At 36.9% G+C, this 16427-nt stretch overlaps 2 protein-coding genes across 2 annotated transcripts; both read right to left on the bottom strand.

Annotated features, from left to right (window-relative positions):
• Positions 1–624: 624 nt before the first annotated feature.
• On the bottom strand, positions 625–10203 carry LOC110100372 (trifunctional UDP-glucose 4,6-dehydratase/UDP-4-keto-6-deoxy-D-glucose 3,5-epimerase/UDP-4-keto-L-rhamnose-reductase RHM1). The gene is made up of 3 exons (XM_020827828.2): positions 9897–10203; positions 1462–3085; positions 625–1389 (listed from the first exon to the last, which is right to left on the bottom strand). Exons 2-3 carry the CDS (start codon positions 3031–3033, stop codon positions 940–942), a joined length of 2022 nt encoding a protein of 673 aa, XP_020683487.1. The 5' UTR covers positions 3034–3085; positions 9897–10203; the 3' UTR covers positions 625–939.
• Positions 10204–14323: 4120 nt separating this feature from the next.
• LOC110100378 (protodermal factor 1) lies at positions 14324–15339 on the bottom strand. Its single transcript, XM_020827844.2, has 3 exons — positions 15192–15339; positions 14726–15083; positions 14324–14654 (listed from the first exon to the last, which is right to left on the bottom strand). Exons 1-3 carry the CDS (start codon positions 15337–15339, stop codon positions 14324–14326), a joined length of 837 nt encoding a protein of 278 aa, XP_020683503.1.
• Between the last annotated feature and the right edge of the window lie 1088 nt (positions 15340–16427).

Genomic DNA, 16427 nt, shown 5'->3' with positions numbered 1-16427 from the left:
GAACTCTGCCGAATTTTCGGGAAACGAGGGATTCTGCAAAACTTTGTAAATTTGCTTCAAGTTGTAATCTGATCGTCCCGATTTATGGGACGAATCAGTTTCGTGTAATATACAAAAACACTAGTGAAATTTTACAACTAGGCGAGACCCCGTGGTTTTTTCCCTTTTTGGGTTTTCCACGTATAAATCCCGGTGTTCTTTCATTTTATTGTTTGTGTGTTAAATATACGTGCAACGCTCGGACGCGAATTTACAAACTCTACTGCCGCGTATTTTCTAGCACGCAACATATATATATATTACACTTAAAACTTAAAAGTAAAGAAGAAAAATAATGAATGCAATGGTTTTAATTGCTTTCATTTGAATTAAATAATTATTTGTAGTGATTTTATTTATTTAAATTTTAATAAATTATGTACATTTAATTATATTAATTATGATATTTTATTTGTAAAATAATTCAATTTGTTTCAGAATTTTCATCATTTTAGCTTAAATTATATCAAATAATTGATTTATTAAAAAAATAAAAATCACTTTGAAATAACAAATCTTTTTCCCAATTGAGATTTAACATTCTACCATATTCTCAATAGCTTAAAGCAATCTTAACACAGCTTATAAACTAAATTTACTTACCAAATTTATTCCCAATATTTCACATAAACAACACATAGGAATTCAACATATATAGTAATAGTAGTCATTGGCTTTGTGGCTCATACAGATCAACAAACAAACTAATTGCCAATGCTATTTTAAAAATGAAATAAACCTTTCAATGGAACAAAAGGAATTCTGAAAATTGAGGTTTCGTTTGGGATAACTTTTTTATTGCTTTTTAAAACGAAATTTTAGTAAATTCTATTTTAAGAAGTAATAAAAAAGTCATCCCAAACGAAGCCTGAGATTTTTCCAATCGGGTCACCAATTGCATTATTTTGCTTGTTTCTTGTTGGGCTCAAACACATATTTTATGAGAGATTCTTTGATCGATAGAAGCTCTGGAAACTCTCTCTTCAATTTGGAAGCATCCAATTCGTTATTGCTGCGAGGCGCGACGATCACCTTCGCTTGTTCTTCGAGCGAGAAGTTGACCCAACTGAAGCTGGGATCAATGTAAGCCTTGTACATCTCCAGGATCTCATTGTGGCTCACAACACCTGGGTTGGTAAAATTCCATATGCCTCTACAGTTTCTCTTAGCCATCTCAATAGAAATTGGAAGCAGCTCATCCAATACAGTCATGCTGTTTGGAATATTCACAACCTTATTGTATCGACTGATCTTTGTAATGAAGTTACGAGGATTGTTCAGATCAGAAGATATCGGCATTCTGACTCTTAAAGTGCAGACATTTTCATATTCTTTCAGAAGCTCCTCAACCTGCATCACATAAGACAGTCAGATAGATGAGATTGTTATAGATTTTGAGAACAATTTGTTAAAGAAGCTTACCATAGCTTTGGTCTTGGAGTAGAAGGAACCAGTAAAGTTTGGGCTATCCTCTTCCTTGAATCCAATACCTGAGCCTTCCAGGTGATTTAGATCATATTCAAATATACACCCAGTTGCATAGTTCATCAGTAATAATCCGTTCTCCAAGCAAAGATCTGCAAGAGTCAAAGTGCCAACAACATTAACGCGGATCGTTTCAGGCTTATGAGATTCACACCAGTCGACATTTGGTCTGCCGGTCACGCCGGCGGCATTGAAAACATGGGTTGGTTTCACATTATGAATGTCCAACTGGAGCTGGGAACGATCTTCTAATCGGCCTTTTCCATACTCATATGATATGCCTTGTTTCTGGCATATCTTCCCAAGAAGGCCACCAATCCATCCAGTTTTGCCATATATCAAGAACTTTAAAGGAGTTTTTGCAGACAAAGAGGAGGTTTTTGATAATGGTGTTACCATTTGGCTTGGATTGTTGACATTATTGGGTGGAGACAACAAGCTTTTGATTTCATCAGGGCCATCAGAATGCCTTTCTGTGCCAGGCATCATTAGCATTCTTGGATGAGGTAAAAGTGCTCCTGAGACATCTCCCCACCAGTCAGGATTATTTGTGTACCAGTCAATTGTCTTTCGGAGACCCTCTTCCCATGTAGTCCTTTCTGACCAACCCAAGATTTTCAGCTTCTGATCATCAAGAAAGTATCTTTGGTCATTGAAGGGCCTGTTGTCGACAAACTTGATTGTTGTCTTGGAATCCAATGAGAAAAGCTTACAGATATCTTTTGCTACATCAATCACCCTCCTCTCCTTCTTTGTCCCAATATTATAAACATGCCCAATCTCTCCTCTATGAAGAACAACCTCGAAAGCCTCGGCAACATCTTCACAATAGAGGTAGCTTCTGACATTAGAACCATCTCCATGAATTGGAAGGGTCTGTCCTCTCATTGCTAGAAGGATGAACTTTGGAATCAGCTTTTCTGGGAATTGATTAGGTCCATAGACATTGTTACCGCGGGTTGTTATCACAGGAAGGCCATAGGACCTTCCATAAGCCATAACAAGCATTTCAGCTCCTGCTTTGGTTGCAGAATATGGATTCGTAGGGAGGAGCTGAGAAGCTTCGTGGTTACCGACGATGGCATTCTCATCGGTCTCTCCATAAACTTCATCTGTACTGACATGGATAAATCTTCTAATTTGACCAGTGACTTTGCAGGCCTCCAGCAGAACATGTGTTCCATATATATTGTTCTTGGTGAACTCAAAGGAGTTTCCAAAAGAATTGTCAACATGAGTCTGAGCAGCAAAGTGCATTATGGTATCAATGGACTCCGTAATCAGAAGATAGTGGAGAAGATCGGCACTGGCAATATCACCCTTAACAAATTTCAAGTTGGGAGAAGATCGAGAAGGGGAAAGGTTTTTAAGGTTGGAGCAATAATCAAGCTTGTCAAGTACCACGATTTTGTATTCAGGGTAGTTGCGAATGAGCCTGTTAGCAACATGGGATGCAATGAAACCAGCAGCCCCAGTGATGAGGATGCTTTTAGGCTTATAGACTTCCATTCCTTTCTACTTGCTGAAAAATATCTCAGATTCTCAAACTGGAAACAAACTCCTGGAAAGAGCTATCGGATTTAGTGAATGAAAATGCAGAAGAGAAACATAAAATTTAGTTTTTAGACAAAAAAAAAAATGATGAACCTTTCTCTTCCATTAAAGAATGAAATTGTAAATACCCACACAATGCAAATATGATTGACAAGCATAAACATGATAGTAGAGAATTTACAACTTTTTATTTCCTAAAAATGATACATCATAGGTTTATTAAGACCTGTTTTAAATGTTTTTGAAAGAATTAAGTAAAAATAAAGGTTATGTGAATGCAAAGACGATAAAATGTATTATAAAAATATGCTTGGATGAAGGTCATAAAAGCCTCCCAGGAAATCAGAGGAAACAATAAGCAGCAGAAATAAATTAGGACAAGAGAAAACTATAAACCAGAAGTCCCAGTAAGAGCAAAGACGTCATTTTCTGCTTAAAAATAGAAATTATAACATCATGCTATATAATATCCTTTGAAGGATCATGAAGTAATTTCACTTGTGATCCAATAATCAAATCCTGAAGGAGGTGGGAAATCCAACCATCCACCTCAACGAAGTTCATAAAGCAAAGCTATCACCATGATTTAGGCATCAAATTGTGAGAAGATTAAAATGATCTAATTCATTAATATTTTAAAAACTCAATCCAACCATCCACCTCAACGAAATTCACAAAGCAAAGCTGTCATCATTATTTAGGCATCAAATAGTGGGAAGATCGAAATGATATAATTAATTAATATTTTAATGACTAAATAATCATGAAAGAAATTGTGAAGATTGTGAGGGCATTTCCAGGAGTTCATCAGCAAAGATAGTTAGTCAATGGAAGGCTTGATAATCAAGATCAGGAGCTGTTAAGTCTAAAAAAATGGATTGAAATTCAAATTACAACAGGATATAGAGGGCTTTTGATTTTTTTGGGATAATTTTATGTTTGAATTCAAGTTGGATGATTAAAGTGGAATGCATTGGACTTGTTATGTGATCGAAAAGTACCCCTTAAACTAAAGGGAAAATTCTATAAGATGGATGTGAGACATGCAATGCTTTATGACGAAGAATATTGGTCATTAAAATAGAAGCATAAAATTAAGTTAAGCTTACCAGTAGAGGTGTCAACTGTCAATATTTGATCTAATCTGAAACCCGACCCAGACTCGACCAAGAAAATTCCAGTTTCGGGTCAACCCGTTTGCGAAACGGGTTGAGTTCGAGTTTTATTTTTCGACCCGTTCATAAAATAAGGTAGGATTTAGGCTGACCCAGAAACCTGAAATCAGCCCGGGTTGACCTGGAAACAAGCTATCACGATCCCTCGCTCCGGACTTCGCACCTCTTACCGGCACTACCGCACAACACCGCTATTGCTCGTTCACGTTTGCCCACGTCCAGTGCTCTCGTCCACCCAGCTCGTGTCAGTGTCGTAGCGCATCCCTCGCTCGCATCCGCACTTGCTCGTGTTTACCCCGCCCGCACCCCCCGCAAGCTTGCTCCTGCCTCCGGCACCGCACCCCACACACGCCCTCTTCAGCTGAACTAGATCACGCCCGTTGTGTTCATGGTTCGCAGGTCAGGTCAGTCCGGTAACCCGCACGGGTCAAATTCGGGCTGGAATTTCTGACCCGTCTGCAAAAACAAATTGGGTTTGGGTCATGTCAAATAGTAGCGAGTCAATACAGGTTCGATTTGAATCCGACCAGTAACCTGATTTTGACACCCCTACCTAGCAAAGATGAGGATGTTAATATACTAAGGGAGGGCCACCTGGCCGGCCCAAACTGCTTAGGCTAGCCCAACCGACTAGCCCAACCTTAGTTGAACCAGCCCTTTGGCTAGGCGGAACCAAAGGCAACAGAGGGGGAGATTTCAATCTGCCTTGTGAGGCCTAGGGGAGCTATTATTCAGTACATAAGGAGGAGGAATCAATAGAGAGTTATTTACAAAGGTTTCATATTTGTGTTTATGCTGTTTAGGAAGGTTTCCTAATTATATTTATGTTGTTTAGGAAAGTATTAATTATATATGAATGTTTCCTAATTGTGTTTATATTATTCAGAAATGTTTTAATTGTGTATAATGTGTGTGAGGGCTATTTAAGGAGGAGTTTTGTTTAGGGTTATCATGAGATATGTGATGAGTTTATTTTCTAGGATTTTATGTGAGTTTCCTAGTGGCGACTAGAGTTTTTGGAAGAGCTTATCTATCTCTCGAATAGTAGATTAATTATATCTCTCGTTATTATTGAAGAAGTAATAAAAGATCAGCCCTCATATTTATATTCCTGCTTTTTTGTTCTATCTATTTTGTTGTTTTTAATTCCAAGATACATCAAATTGATATTAGAGCAAGATTTTGGAGAGATAACAGCAAAGGTGGTGGATTTGTTGGAAGGCTAAGTGGGGCAAATCAAATCCGGGATAGAGGAAAAATTCTCAACCATCGAAGGCTTTCAACCACGAAAATCGAATGGAGAGCCGATCTGGAAGGTTGGAGGACGTAAGGAGGGAAGCTCATGGAGATGCAATAAAAAACTCCATTGGTTGTTATGATTGCTAACCCTAACCAATATTTGACATTGGTTGAATCTAAGGGAAAGGAGACCGAACGGGAGGAGTTTGACGCGGAGATTTTCCTTCATCAAGAATCACCTCCTAGGGCTCTGATAAGGGGTGAAATAAGTTTTCAGATGAGGGGACCACAAAAAGGAAATTTTGTGGTGGATGTGGTAGGGCGGACAACCACTATGTGAGGCATTTCGGGCAAGGGAAGTGGGCGACCGAAGATGGAGGAGGTCGAGCTGAGCCATGGAGATCAGGTCATGTAAGAAGGATGAAAGAGAGGTGGGATTCCCACCCTTGATGCACGGAGGGAATTTTTGGAGGGAGAGGAAGTTGGAGTGTAGATGCTAGGGTGAGGAAGTTGAGATATTTGAAGAGGACGATGCCCATGGGTGGGTGTATCGGGTGGAGAGGTATGTCGTGGTAAATTGTTGACCAAGGAGAAGAATTTTATAGCCGCAGGGCTATGTCTGGAGAGGAAAGCTCTAACTTGGTTCCAATAGAGGGAGGCTAGATATCCGATCCATTCTTGGGAGGAGTTTAAGGATTACTTGTTAGAGCGTTTCCGAGCCATTCGGGAAGAGGATCTACATGAGAAATTCTTTGCCTTTACTTAGGAGGAGACCATTATGGAGTATAAGGAGAGATTTAAGTTGTTGTCGGGGAGGTTAAAGTTGATTTCGAAGATAGTGCTGGAAGAAAATTTCATGAAGGACCTAAAGCCCGACATAAGAACATACTTCTGACTGTTGAGGCTGAAAGGGTTGAGGGAGACGATGAAGTTAGCCCAGATAGCGAAAGATCAGAGACAGATGGAGAGAATTGCAATATCATGGTGGTCGTAGATCGATTTTTCAAAATGGCGCACTTCATTGCCTGCAAGGAAACATTTGATGCTCACAATATTGCCAAACTTTTCTTTAAAGAAATTGTTCGTCTTCACAGCATCCCTAGAGGCCTTACTTCTGATTGTGATATCAAGTTCATTAGCCATTTTTGGAGGGAGCTTTGGAAACGCTAACACGCTTAAATTCAATTAAGCTCTTCATATATCCACAAATGGACGGGCAAACCGAAGTTGTCAACCGTACGCTTAGTAATCTACCACGTTGCCTCGTCCAAGAGCACCCTAAATTATGGGATGAACTTCTCGGCCAAGCAGAGTTCTCTTTCATATCAATGCAAAATAGGTCTACTGATATGTGACTCTTTAGTATTGTTTATACTAAATTGCCCAACACAGTTCTTGATATTGCAGTTCTACCAAAATCCAAAAGCAAGTCAGCTTCTATCCTAGCTGATCAGTTCACCGAATTGCTTTCCAATATCCGACTGAAATTACAATCTTCAAATGCTAAGTACAAACAAGCTGCTGATACACACAGGCGTGAGAAGCTTTTAAGTCCAGGGGACCTTGTTTTTGTTCGGCTACACAAAGAACATCTCCTTACCGGTAATTACTCAAATCTAGGGAAACGAAAATGGGGCTCGTTCCCTATAAGCAAGAAGATCAATGACAACGCTTATGTTATCGATTTACCATCTGATTTTAATACTTCCCAAACCTTTAATGTCGCTGACATCTACTCTTATGTGCCACTCGATGAGAGTGCACCACAATTTGAATCAGTTAGCACATAAGCTTTTCACGACGGCGGGGGCATATGATGCGGAGCATCCTTACCTAAGGAAGAGTTGAGGAACATCTTACATTGCACTAGTCATATATTTTTGTTAGCTAGTTTATGCTCCACTACCACAATATTATAGTTATTTATATAGTACTATTAGCACCTTTTATCGTTTTTTGTCTTTTTTACAATATTGAGGGAGGAAGGATATAGATGAAAGAAACCTAATAGCTAAAAACAGTTTTTCATCAATTTTACCAAACAAAAGTATAGGTATTGTTCTATTGTTCTTGGCTTCCTCTGTTTTGCTAACCTTACAGAGATCACCTACATCATCATCTAAGGCAACTCTCTCTAATCTTATCTTCCATTAGAGCTACTCCAACCTTCTCATGTATATGCTCATTTCATATCCTATCTCTAAGGGTAAAGCCACTCATCCACCTAAGAACCTCATCTCTGCAACACTTAACTTAGTAGTATGCTCTCTTTTAAAGGCCAACATTCAGCACCATAAAGCATTGCAGGTCTCACCACAATCTCATATAATTTTTACTTAAGTTTGAGGAGGACTTTTCTAACACACAACAAGCCCGATGCATTCCTCCACTTCAACCATCCAACTTGAATTCTGCTGATAATATCTCCATCTATTTCACCATCACTCTGAACAATAGATACAAGATATCTAAAATGTGTACTCTTATTAATGACTTGATCGCCCAAAGTTACAATCCCCTTACTAGGTCTATTACTACTTAAATCACACTCCATATATACAGTTTTAGATCTACTAAAGTGAAAACCTTTAGACTCTAAGGTTGACCTCCATAATTCATGTTTACCTTCAACTCCCTCTCTAGTTTTATCAACAAGAAGAATATCATCAACAAAAAAACATACACTAAGGTACATCCTCTTGTAAATGTCTAGTGAGAACATCCATGGCTAAAGCAAAAAGATATGGGCTTAAGGCTGATGCTCGATGTAATCCAACCAAAATAGGAAAATACTTGGTCAAACCACCTTGTGTTTGAACACAAGTAGTAGCTCTTGCATACATATTTTAATGATTTGAATACAAGCGTTATTAACTCCTTTCTTTTCAAAAACTCTCCATAGCACTTCTCTTGGAACTTTATCATACACTTTCTCTAATCAATAAATATCATATGTAGATCCTCCTTATTCACTCTATATTTCTCCATAAAACCTCTCAATAAATGTATGGCTTCCATAGTAGACCTACTTGGCATAATCTAAATTGATTTTGAGAAACATTAGTATCAAGCAGCAACCTACACTACATAACTCACTCCCATAGTTTTAAAGTATGACACATTAACTTAATTCATGAACAAACCAAATTTAATATGACAAGATTTGCAAAAGCATCATAACAAAACAAAGCATTACTAAAAAAGGAATTTAATAAAAAAACTATGAATTCAAGCATTAAAACTTAAAAATGGTCAAAATTTTATAATCTTTTTAATTAGTATATAAAATAAAATGATGAACTATTGGAATTAACTCCAAATTGCATTTTAGAGCAATACATGATGATCTAATGCACAATTCACAGATAAATCAAGATCAGTTCTTTCAAAACCTAAATGTCCATTTGGTTTCCTATAGTCAATCCCCAACTAATAAGAACCAAAAATAAATAAAAAATAAAAACATATACACACAGGAATTTTATTGCACCCTGCCTTAGTAATCACTAAAACAAAAGGCGTTTCCGAAAGGCCGACAACCGTATTTTCACATAGTAGAATACATAATCAAATTCTACAAAAATGGTTCGTATAATTTCTTATATATGTTTAGAAATGGCTTCTCAAGTGATTTTCTTGGATGAGATTTTTTTTATTAACCCAATAAGCACCAAGACAAATTAAAAATTGAATTCTAACTACCTAATTTTATTTTAAAAACTATGTCAAAAATAACAATTATCAGGATTCATCTTAGAGCATGAACACCACAACCTCATTGAAACCCACTAATCCACTCACACATTTTGCACTTAGAATAAGCATGAATAAAATCATAGAAAGTATGTTCAGTAGGTGCACGAAATCTAAACGAGTGAAAGTGCTCATAAGGAGCTAAATCCATGAAATTCAGACAAACAAAACAAGGAGGCTTCTTTGTTCAAGATCCACCCAAACGCCATCAAACTCCTTTCTTTTACATAACAAATTTGGGAAAACCTCACCTCTCCCTTTCCATCAGCAAATCCAGATCAATTTGAAAAAAAGCGCTTTTTAGAGGATAAATTATCCTGAATCTGTATACAATAACCCTAATCACATCCCAACCGGATAGTAAAAAATAACAAAAAAGATCAACACTTATCCTTAACTTAAATGACAAAGATAAGAGAAATGGCATTAGGAATTTCGTGATCTACGTCTCACAAGAAAGAGAGAAAGAGAAACATTAGGGACTGTTTGGCAACAGGATTTAAGCCAACTCCTGCCAACCGTTAAATCTCACGGAGGAATAACTCCTCTGTCCCCTCTTTGGATCGTAATCCAAGATTAAGTAAATCCTGAAATCCGGCGGACTCACGCAATTTGGCCGAAGAAGGGCACGAAAGGGAGAAAGATAGTTACCTTCACAGCGAGCGAGCTCCCCTCGTTGCTTCGATCAAAATGTGGTGACTTCCGATCCGACAGGAAGGGAAGGTCGTCGAAGGAACCGAATAAGCCACTCGTTGCCGCGAAGTCGAACAGCAACGAAGAAGCCGACGAAGCGACTCGTGCAAAATTATGCTCTTCAAGCCACGGGGAGAATTAGGACGGACTCCTCGTTTTGTAGAGGGTGGTGGAGAGAAAGAACGGAGACGATAGGAGAAAAGAGGTTGACGGCAAGAACACGGAAAAAATTTGGTTCCGTTTTATGGAAAGCTTATTAGGTGCAGAGCGGAGCCCGGACGCCAATCCGGACCGCAAGTAATAATTTTTCCGTTTTATAAGGAAATTTACATCTATACCATTTAAAAAAATAGTATTTACATACTAAGATTTTAAATATTATTTTTTTGCATATCAAAAATTTAACTAGCATGCTAAAAAAAATATCAATTTATACATTAAAACCTATCACTAATGTGAGTGAAAGGAGAAATTATTTTGTGGAGACGGGAAGCATAATGTCATCTAGAGACCAATCAGATTGCGTCATATCAACGGTTCCGAGCTGCGGTACAGAGTCATGTACCGAGCAAATTGGTGATGTGATGCATTTTGATTGGTATCCGAACTGCGTTCGACATCCGCATAGAAAAATTAATTGAGGAAGAGAGAGTTTATAATGAAACTCACCATGACAATGAAGTTTAGGGTAAAAATTATCATTTGGGTTTAATATTCAAACTTTATTGTTCATAGTTCATAGATATAATTAAATTTTTAAATGAATAAATATAAATGAGCTTTTAATTCACCTGTAAGGTTATAGAATGGACAAATGAAAAAATGGCACGTGTGAAATCTAATATTTTGACCATTTATGTGCCGACTGTTATAGATGTGTTGATAAATGCTTTAAACTGTGGTGAAACTGTGAAAATTCAGTTTTGTTTATTTCAATCAAATCCAATTTGATTTAAAATTTATTATAAATATATATTTATTTATTAAATTTTGACCAATTTAAACAAAAAATTGATGAAATTTAGGAGTTATAATAAAATTTGGGATGAAATTCAAAAGTTTATTATGGAAATTATGGATTTTGAATTTTTTTATAAAATGTTATATAGGATTTGTACCATTTGAAGGGATTGGAGGAATGTCAAAATAAATAAATAAAAATTTTAAAAAAATTTACTATGATGTTTTGTGAGAAAATGTTTACTCATTTTGTTTTACAAATTGAAAATACAATTATAACCATCATAATGAATGATATTTAAATTGAAAAGTTAGGGTCTGCTTAGAAAATCACGAGTAATATTTATGAGGAAGATATCAACAAATCTTATATTTGTAACTTCAAATTTTGTTGAACTAGGCATTTAGATGAGACTCAGCTCATCTTGATCTGTTAGTAGAGTGCTTCGACTATAAACAAAAAGGTCTTGAGTTCGAGTCTTACGTATCTAATGCTTATGTGAGTTTGCCTTAACTGACCCGTACAAATTACAATCAAGATTAGGAACGTTAATAATTGATACAACACGAAAGCCGACTCGAACTCGACCTGATTTCAAAATGGGTCAGGTTCGGGTTCCCGGATTCGACTCATTTGAAAAAACATGTTGGGTTCGGGTTGATCTGACAAACCAAAGTATACTGTCCCCATCTTTCTCATTCACAACATAAAATATTTTTATTTTTTATTATTTAATATAATAAATTATTTGATATGAATCGGTCATTGTACCTAAAACAAATTACATAACTTTACATAATTTTATTTATATTTCATAAGTAACTCCTGAGTGACTGAAAACCTTCCATATCTTCTTCAACCGAATAATTCTCTTTTGTTTATGCAAGTTGATATATCATCAAAAAGTTATCTTGATCGGGCACGAATCTTGATGCAAAATCAAGTTGGAAACTTTTGAAATTAAAATTGGGACCATTCGAACTCCGATTTCAGCAAACTTATAGTCAAACTGAGCGTCTCGGAAATACAAACCCAAAGACACCAAATTCGACTCAATCCGAGCCCAAATGAGTCCAAATAAAGGACCCAAAGTGCTGTTTGAAGATTCGTACTGTTTGAGTTACCAAACGGTTTTCAAATATGACAAGCTTATAGTCGAATTGAGAGGCTCGATGAGACGAATCCAACGAGCCCAATATCATTGAATTTCGAAATCATTAAGGCTTCCAAATGTCTGACGAACGGTCCATCATCAAGGAATTCAATATCGGTCGTCCATCCAACCACTTTTTGATCTCTCACTTATTTACGGGTCATGCCACTCCAGAAATCTATAAATAGATCCCTCATTTCTCATAAAAAGGGATCCAAGCAAGAAGAGAAGATAAGGAAGAAGTTATTCCTTGACCACCGCCGGAGTTTCGCCGGAGTCTCGTTGGACCACCGCCAGAGGCCCTCACCTTCGTCGGACCACTGCCGGAGGCCCTCACCTTCGCCGGACCACAGTCTGAGGCCCTCAACTTCGCGAGACCATCGCCGGAGGCCCTCACCTTCGCGGGACCACCGCCGGAGGCCCTCACCTTCACCTGACCACCGCCGGAGGTCCTCATCTTCGCCGGATCATCACTTAAGAGCCGGAGTTCTGCCTGACCACCATCTGAGGCCTGAAGTTCTGCCAGACCATCACCTGACACCCGGACTTCTATCGTATAAGTATTACTTGTAATCTGATCGCTCTCGGAGGCAAGTCAGCCCATTGTAACCGACTCAAATTCTAGTGGAATCATTTTCAACTAGACTAGGCTCTATGGTTTTTCCCCTTTCAAGGGTTTTCCACGTAAAAAATCTTGTGTTCTCTATGTGTAAGCTGGATATCTATGCAACGCTAAGACATATATTCTAGCCGGCAACACAAGTATTTGCATCTTCAAAGATTGACACAAATCTCTTAGGGCATCTCCAACGAAAAAACTCATTTTTTTACTTTAAAATACAATAATATTCATATCAAACAATAATAAATATCCAGCTAAAAATCGTCATTTTTAACATAAAAAAAAAAAACTCTCTGTATATTATATCCTTTCTTTTTTATTAAAAAAATGCATTTATGTGAATGGTGCAACTCAATATTAACGTTACACTATTTATTTGAGAAGATAAAAAAAAAATGTTAGCATTCAGCGTTTGAGAATAGGCTCATGATAGCTGCAAACATATATTTGGTGTTTGGTTAGAGATGCCCTTACGAATTAACTCATTTTTAGATATTTTTTTTCTCTAAAATTATATAGATCTTAGTGCAAAAAAGCAAATATATTATTTAATATTTTTATTTAAAACAAGTTAAAAATTACATCTCCCTTATTTCTAAATAAGGGGTAGAGATTCGAACGATAAAAAAAATTATGAAGAAATTGATGTAGATAATAAATAATAATTCCTAATATTCATGTAATATTATTTTAAGTTCTTTTTTTAATAAACTAGCAAAAATTTTATCCTTCTTGTTTTAGCTCATTAAGTCGAGAATTAATTATTACTATATTTTGTTCATACATAATGAAAATTTACTAACCAACATATTTAATTTCTATAAATATGCGAACATTATTAATTCCTTTTCTCTTCTCTATGTACCAAACATTTTGGTGAATTGTTCTATACATTAATTATCATATTCTAAGTAAGTTATAGAAAAGAAATCATACAATGAGCAAAGCCAAATATTTTTTTTTTAAAAACAAAATTTTATATATTAAAAGACAACCAAAAGGATACAACAGCAAAAAGAAAAATAAAACAGACAAAAGACAACAATAAAGAAAAAAATAAGCTAAAAGCGAGCTCAGACTTTGGTCAAGGCTCCCAACGTCCCAGTCATCCCGCACGGACCCTCCAGTAAAGTGTAAGCAAAGAACCATCGAACCATCCCAAACCGCACACCAACGGTTGCCACGAGCAAAAACGCCGGAACGTGAGCAAAGCCAAATATATATAATAATAAAAAAACGTACAAAACATTTACATATAATAACCTAAAAAATGCGAATTAAATGAAATTTCATCACAAAAGGTAACTATAGATGTGCAAATGTATAAATATAAACATACAAAATAAAAGTATATTTTGATCTGCTGGTTTGAGAGTTTTAATTATCAACTAAAAGAGTTTTTGTGTTTGATGTGCAAATATATGTTATAAGTAATTCTTACCAACTATCTTCATATTATTTTTTATGATAAAATAAAGCTCAAAAGACAATCAAAATTATCAAAACCAAGAAGGAATTTAAGCAAACACAATAGAACTAACCATAAGAAGCTGAATCCACTTACAAAATATGAACCACAAAGAAGTAGCAAGGAATACTACGATACATAACATCTTAAAAGTACAAAACCAGAAGAAACCGGACGACTTTCAGTGCTTCAAATGGCCTTCGTTAGCCTTCTGGAAGATCTTTCCCTGCTCTGCGGCCATCTTCTCCGATTGAATGGCTGTATTGAAGGCTTCCCTGACCTGCTGAGTGTTAAAATTAAAGTTTTTACTCGCCATTGAGTTAAGAAGCGAAGCTGTTCCTTCACGCAGTAGGGCTCCATAGCCATCTTCACGAGTGTTTCCCAAAGCTTCAAGTACGCTGAGGTTTCTTCCGAAGAGGATGCCGGCTGCCGGTGACGTGCCAAAGACTTGGCCTATTGTTCCCCAATAGCCGAAGAGAACCCAAATGGCGGTTGGGTGAGTGAACCAGTAGCTGTAAAAGAAGAACTTTTATTGTTAATGGCGGAAAGTGAAAGGTGTTCGACGAAATAACAGGAGACTTACTTGCATGAGAAGGGTGGGTGGTTCGGGTCCGGGATTAGAGGAGATGGATTGGTGGGGGAGGGGGGAGTGAGGGGAACTAGAGGAGTTGGTGGAGTTTGAGAGATTGGTGTGGTTGGGCTTGGTGGATTCTCAGGGAGGGAAGGAGTAGGAGTAATGTAGGGTGGAGTGTTGCAGTTACAGCCGCCGCCACCTCCACCGCCACCGCCGGAGCCCCCGTGGGATGGGGTGGTAGGCGGAGAGTAATGGATTCCACCGCCATGAGACGGCGTCGTTGGAGGAGAATAATGGATTCCACCGCCGTGGGATGGAGTTGTGCCAGAGCTAGGAGGAGTTTGACATAACGGGCTGTCATGGGAATCTGAAACCAAAAATTAAAATAAAAATGGCATAATTATAAATATATATAAGAAGTCTGTAATTAAAAATTATAAAATTTGTTTAAGATTAATCAAGTAAGAAGCCTTACGACTTGGCGAGCTCCATGCATGGGGATCATTGCCGTAGTTGTTCTTCTGCTCTTCAACCTCAGCAAGATTTCTGCTTGTGACCAAGCAGAAATGGGTAGCAGACAGAACCCACAAGAGAAGCGAAATCATCATCTTCTTCCTCTCCATCCCAACAACGCAAAGCTCAGAAGCTCAGAAGCTAGAAATTAAATTCTCTATCTTAGATGAACCGAAGCAATGGCGCCATTACAGCATTGGCTCTTAAATACAGAGAAGGAAACAAAGATTTGATTGTAGCCATTACATGGCCTGTACAGTTTCATTAATACTGGAAGAAGAGGAGAGTGAGGGGTTAGTTGATGTGTTGCAGAAGCATTTATGTTAGTCATAACTCTTCCCTGTATAAAGTTCTTCTGAAAAAAAAAAATCAAATTTTGATGGAAGGGAATAGCTAGCTGTCACTTTATTAGATGTTTCAGATCAGTAAATATGCATGGGTTGTACAAATTTAAAATTTTTCTTGGATTCGGTGGGTGTGAAGGAGTTCCAGGCTTGTACCTTTCCCATGAGCTGAGCTTCTGATCAGGCCATTAGTATCATCACAGTATTAAAGAACTGTAGCTTTAGTTAAAAGACCTAAGTGCTAACGCTAAGGACCAACAAGCTATGAGATTGAGTAAGGAGTTATTAAGATTATTTTTTGGGAATATGGAGCTGATTTTTATAATCATACAAGGCTTTGAATCTGTGCCCTAACAAAAAAAATAATGATATCAAATTACTGTTTTTTAGACAGTTTTATCATTATTTTAGGCTTTGTTTATTTTTTATTTTCAGATTTGGCCACAGATTTTCACTATTTATAAAAAATTATGCTAAGAAGTTACTTTCTGAAACAACTTTCAAAAGATCACTTTCTATGTATATATAGTAATTTTATAACCACCTTTATAAATAAAAAGTTATAGCATCAAATGGTCCCTTTAGGTACTACTATCTTACTTTTTCTCACTTAATTTTAGAAATTTTTATGATAGGATGCTATTTTGTACAATCAGAAAAGTTAAATTTTTTTTCTCCACAATAATTTAACAATTAATTTTATAAAATGTTACAGTCATAGTTGATATATCATCAAAAAATTATCTTGATCGGGCACAAATCTCAAAACAAAAATCAAGCCAGAAACTTCAAAAATTAAATATGGGATCACATGAACTCTAATTTCAGCAAACTTACAGTCAAACTGAGTGTCT

This window comes from Dendrobium catenatum, unplaced genomic scaffold, assembly GCF_001605985.2.
Source record: "Dendrobium catenatum unplaced genomic scaffold, ASM160598v2 original_scaffold_12804, whole genome shotgun sequence".
Taxonomy (NCBI): domain Eukaryota; kingdom Viridiplantae; phylum Streptophyta; class Magnoliopsida; order Asparagales; family Orchidaceae; genus Dendrobium; species Dendrobium catenatum.
The sequence above is the reverse complement of the archived record's forward strand: the minus strand, read 5'-3'. Positions and strand labels throughout refer to the sequence as shown.